At 41.2% G+C, this 5,419-nt stretch overlaps 1 protein-coding gene across 3 annotated transcripts in view; it reads left to right on the top strand.

Annotated features, from left to right (window-relative positions):
* Positions 1-5,419, top strand: part of Clcn5 (chloride voltage-gated channel 5) — a 154,168-nt gene that overhangs the window by 117,016 nt on the left and 31,733 nt on the right. For 2 of the 3 annotated variants that reach the window (XM_031386267.1, XM_031386204.1), the window contains one exon: positions 4,039-4,190. In XM_031386267.1, coding sequence (XP_031242127.1) covers positions 4,039-4,190 — 152 coding nt within the window. Of the gene's footprint in view, positions 1-1,619; positions 1,827-4,038; positions 4,191-5,419 lie in introns of those variants that run through there. The other variant, XM_031386350.1, reaches the window with a different exon arrangement.

Below are 5,419 nucleotides of genomic sequence, written 5' to 3'. Positions count from 1 at the left end.
GCACACACACACACACACACACACACACACACACACACACACACACACACACGGGAGGCAGAGAACAGAAGAAAGATATCCAGTGCCATCCTTTTTTCCTCTGCCGTTTGCTTTGTTCCCTTTGAGACTGGGCTTTACTTAGCATGAAGCTCGTTTCAGCTAGGTTGGCTGGACAGTAGCTCCTGGGATACCCTTGCTTCAGCCCCCAGTGCTAAATCTTCAAGCATGCACACAGCCAGCCACATTCGGCTCTACCTGGATGCTGAGGATTTACTTCACAGGTCCTCATGTTGGTGAAGCATGCACTCTACTTACTGAGCTACCTCCCCTATCCCAGAACAGTGATAGTTTTGAAACAGAGGTTTCCTATGTTGTCCAAGCTGACCCAGAATCCTAGACTCAAGTCCTTACCTTCACAAAGTAATTGAGACTTCAGGTATGTGCTGATGCACATGCTTTCACAGTTTTTTTCTTTTCTTTTTATTAGATGTTTTCTTTATTTACAATATTTCCTTTCCCAGGTTCCCCTCCAAAAAATAAAAAAATAATAAAATAAAATAAAATAAAAAAACAAAAGCTAAAACAAACTCCTGTTCCCTCCCCCCTCCCTCTGCTCACGAACCCACCCTCTCCTGCTTCCTGGCCCTGGCATTCCCTACACTGGGGCATAGAACCTTCACAGGACGAAAGGCCTCTCCTCCCACTGATGACTGACTAGGCCATCGTCTGCAATACATATGTTACTGGAGCCATGAGTCCCACCATGTGTACTCTTTGGTTGGTGGTTTAGTCCCTGGGAGCTGTGAGGGTACTAGTTAGTTCATATTGTTGTTTGTCCTATGGGGCTGCAAACCCTTTAACTATAGTATGTACATATAAAAGGACACATAACACATATGTGTATTTTTAAATATATAATACATATATGTGTGCTTTAAAGAATAATTAAAGATGGTCATTTATTACCATATCAGGAAAAATTACCAGTACTTCAGAGTCCTTCTTTTTGCTTCAAATTCTTCACAGACTGCAATTTTGTCTGGTAGATCCTATCTTTATGTCATTTTCTTCCTTCTAGTTGTATTGTAGTGATTCATAACCTAAAATTTAGGCTTGCCTGCTATTGGGTTCAGGAATAGAACCATACTGTTATGAGCTCTTTTATGTCTGGAATTTTTCAGCATTTTGTTTGTGAGATTTGAATTAATTTTTATATTATTTTATTTCATTTTATTTGATTTGATTTTGATTTTTTTGAGACAGGGTCTTGCTATTTCACCAGGCCAGTTGCAAACTTGCTAGCCTCCTAAGTGCTAGCATTACCGACATATGCCACCAAGCTCATGCTAGTGGTGTATTTAAAAAGTAGTGATTTAAAAATCCTAGTAATTCTAAAGTTTCTGGACATTTCTACTTTGGTGTCTGGTTCTTTCTGCTAAATGGAATATGAAGCGTAAAACTTACCTGAACTCTAATCTTCTGAGCTGACAAAGCCTCCCCCTACCCATTTGATGGCATTTGTTTAGATGAGAGTACATCTTTAAGGCTTCTGTGCTAGGTTAAAAAAATCTTCCTTTCTCCAAGGCCGGTCCAAGGGTCTGGTCATGTGATCTCATCGGTGACATCACACTCTGACCAACCGGGAGCACTGGTGGCTCTTTAGGTGGCGTTTGTTGCTGTGAAAAGCAGAGAAAGCAGCAAGTGCCCTTCTAAAGCACCCCAGAGCAGGCCTCCTTCTGTAAAAGCACCTCAAGCTAAATGAGCAAATGCAGGCTGCCAAGGGTGTTTCTTCCTTGAGGCAGAAAAGGAGAAAACTGTGAACGAAGGTAAGCAGAGTGAGCCCAGCCCAGGCTGAAGCATGCTCTGGGAACAGGGGATCTGGAGAATTGCAAGCAGTCTGTAGTAGGATTTTAATCACTGCCTGCCCGCGCTTCGCGTTAGGGGCCTGATAATTGCCTCTCTAGCAGGAGACAGACGACAAAGGAGGATGCGGTGGTGCTCATGTTACCTAGTGGTGTAATAGGATTCTCTTTTTCCTGCCAGGACGCTGTTGCAGATCTTCATTTTGCCTTAACGTTGGGGGTGGTGGAGGAGCTGGTTTGATATATATTGTAACATTAGACAGCTATCTGATGCTTCTTGAAATCTCTCACAAAATCCTGTTATTTTTCCCTCCTTCCGGAAAAGAAAACTCTGAAACTAGAAATTCAATGGAAGCATTAACCTGCTTTGAAGGAGTCAGTTTCTGGTTGTTTGCTGTCCTGCGTTCATGTCAGCATTTTAAGTTCAGAATGGAAACAGCTTCATTCAGCTCCCTCCTTCCCACATACTTTCTTCTCTTTCTGCCCTTTTTCTCCCTCCAAGCTCTGAGGTGTAGCAGCTTTCTTCGTCTTCATCAGCATGCCTTCATCAGCATGCCACGGACAGGCTAGGCTAGGCTGGGGTGGTGATTCAGCAGACATCCATTTTACAGCCAGGTAGAAGTGGAGATAGGAAAAGGACTTTGGTTTGAGGTTTTAAGATTAACTTGCTCACCTCCTCCAAGCCACTCCAGTGACTCACCCACCCGCAGATGATTAGGGCTCTGCTGAGTTTTTCCTTTCAAATCTCTGAATTGCTTGTAAAAAGTGTGCTGAATTAGGCAGTCAGCAGACTTACAGTTGGTAAAACAGGTTCCATTTATCTTGTTCATTTAAACTTCTGCCATGAATGTGCCGCGAGCTGTGTTGGGCAGCGAGATGAGGGAGAAAGAGTCAGCTGAGGCCAACTTGGGCCTTTACTGAAGAGAGGTTAATTAGTCTGGACGAATAGTCTGGATGAAGCCTTTGTCCCTGCATAAGTGGTGTTGCAAATGAGAGATTTGGCTGTGTGAGTCAAATGATGGAATTACTCTGCATTCTCCCTGTGTGCATTTATATAGATTCCTCAATGCTGTTTTTACATTTTTAGTTTACTAGCAAAATATTGTTCCATCAGATGATGTTGCCAAAATATTTTAACAAGTTTATAAGCAATACTTACCATGTGTCAGTACAACTGCTTAGTTTTAAATATTCCTTCATCCTTGCCATTTGTTGAATGCATTTGGATCATTTGATGTTTACTATCACATATGTGCTAAGGCAGTGTGGGGAGCAAGAGATGGTGACGCATTTTTATAACAGTTGCTCAGGAGGCTGAGATAGGACAATCACTAGTTCCAGACCTGCCTGGGTAACATAGCGAGACTTGACTCAAAGGGGAAAGAAAGACATTGTAGGAAGGCTATGATGAATTCAAAAGAGAGAAACTATTGAAGATCTGCTAGTCTAGAGAAGAAAAATAAAACATATCCACACCTAAGTAGCTGTAATAGAAAAACTAAATGCCAAGCAGACTAAGAACCATGATTAGTGAGTTTACTTGGATGTTGCTTAGTTGAAGGATCAAGGAAGGACAGTTCATTGCTAAGCCAAGCATTGTTGTCTAAATCTCTACTTGTAAATATTTAACTTTCAAACATACTGTGAAAAAGTCTCTACCAGACCATTATATTGGAGATCAAAGCATTCTATCTACTGAAGGAAAATTTATACATTCCAATCAGCTTAACTCTTGAAGAGGCCAGCATTCTTTCTTTCAAGTCTCCAACTGGGTAAAAAACTACCTCATAGGATTAAATTACTGCCTTCTGAAGTATAAGGTGGTTCTTGGTATGATACATTTGCAAAGCCTCGGAGCCTTTCATCTCCTTTCCATGAACTGAAGTACCTAAACTGCTCCAAGCTCCTTCCTGTCTTCTGTTCGGTAGATACTTTTCCCACTACACACCAGCTTCTATCATTTCTTTCTTTATGCTATTACTGTCCTGGGTCCCTGTCCATTCATAGTCCCATTAGTTGCTCCTTCTTTGAGCGTAGATCACAGAAAATTGTAAATATGATGGATATCCCAGCAGGTGATTGCATTGCACCTAAACCGTATTTATCAGATAGTTTGCGGAGACATTAAAAATGTTGGCTGGCCAGTGTATTAATGTCTGTTTACTCTTCAATACAGGGAACAAGTCATACAATGGTGGTGGAGTAGGCTCTTCAAATAGAATCATGGACTTCTTGGAGGAGCCAATCCCTGGTGTAGGGACCTATGATGATTTCAACACAATTGATTGGGTGAGAGAGAAATCTCGAGACAGAGATAGGCACCGAGAGGTAAGGCAATGATGGTGTGTGAGTAACTGTTTGAAAACATGGGGGAAGGGCATTAAAGAACTAAATTTGTTGTATACTTTCCTTTTCTCAGCCCCAGAGTTGATGGAATCTGACTTGTATTGGCAACATAGGGTTTTCTTTCTTTCTTTTCGTTTTTTCTTTTTCTTTTAATTTCTCATCTTTTTGGAAATAAGTCTTACTCTGAAGTTTAGGCTGAAGTGAAACTCACTTATGGAACACATACTGACCTCAAACTCCTGGATACCCTTTTGGCTCCCCAGTGCTGCTTGATTAACAGACTAAAGCCATCATACCTGGCTTCATTTTGTAAGATGTTTCTGTTTTCATCCTTGATTTGAAAAGTTGTGCCTATTGATTTTCTCTTCCAGTAGAAGGTTGTTGAAAGGAACATTCATTCATGGTTTGGAAATGCAGAACATGCCTCTGCATAGGTGAAAAGGAATGTTCAAGGTTCTCCTCTCCATCTCTAAAACCAAGCAAAGTGAATGGGCCTCTTTCAAAGGACTAAATAACCAAATTACCCTAACCCTATACATATACTGAGTATGGGCTTACCTCTGTATGATTATAGCTCTTGTAAAACCATAAAACCAAAGTGAATTTAAGCACTCAGTACCAGCAAAAACCACAAGACTGCTCAAAGTCATATCAAGATGTTAATTTAGTGGGATAGGTACTTAGAGCTATGGTGTAGGTTGTATAAGTTTGACAAAAGAATTTCCTCACCTGTCTTCTCACAGTACTGGGAAATTTTCTCAGAGCCATCTGCCAGGATCCTTTGATTCTTTTATTATTGTTATTACCTATTGTTTTATTGAAGACTTTATTCAGGCTAGCCTAGAACTCACTGGGTTGATAATCTAAACTGGCTAGAAGTATTGATCCTTTCCCAGATTCTGCCAAGTATTCTCACAAACGCATGAAACCCAGAGTTAGGTCGTCCCAGGTACAGGTTTTGAAAAATTCCTTTTTATTGGGGATGCATTACTAGTGATTGAATCCAGGGCTTTGCAAAGGCTAGGCAGTATTCTGTCGGTAAGGCATAACTTAAACCCTCTTCACTTTTGATTTGGAAACAGGCTTTCACTGTTAATCAAGTTGGCCTTGAACTTGTACACAGGTTTAGCCTAAGCATCCCAACTGATTTCACTTCATTTGTCCTCCCCTCCCCTCTCTTCCCCTCCCCTCTTTTCCCTCCCTCCTTTCCT

The sequence above is a fragment of the Mastomys coucha genome, chromosome X (assembly GCF_008632895.1).
Source record: "Mastomys coucha isolate ucsf_1 chromosome X, UCSF_Mcou_1, whole genome shotgun sequence".
Lineage (NCBI taxonomy): Eukaryota > Metazoa > Chordata > Mammalia > Rodentia > Muridae > Mastomys > Mastomys coucha.
Note: the sequence above shows the minus strand (reverse complement) of the source record. Positions and strands in the feature narration are given on the sequence as shown.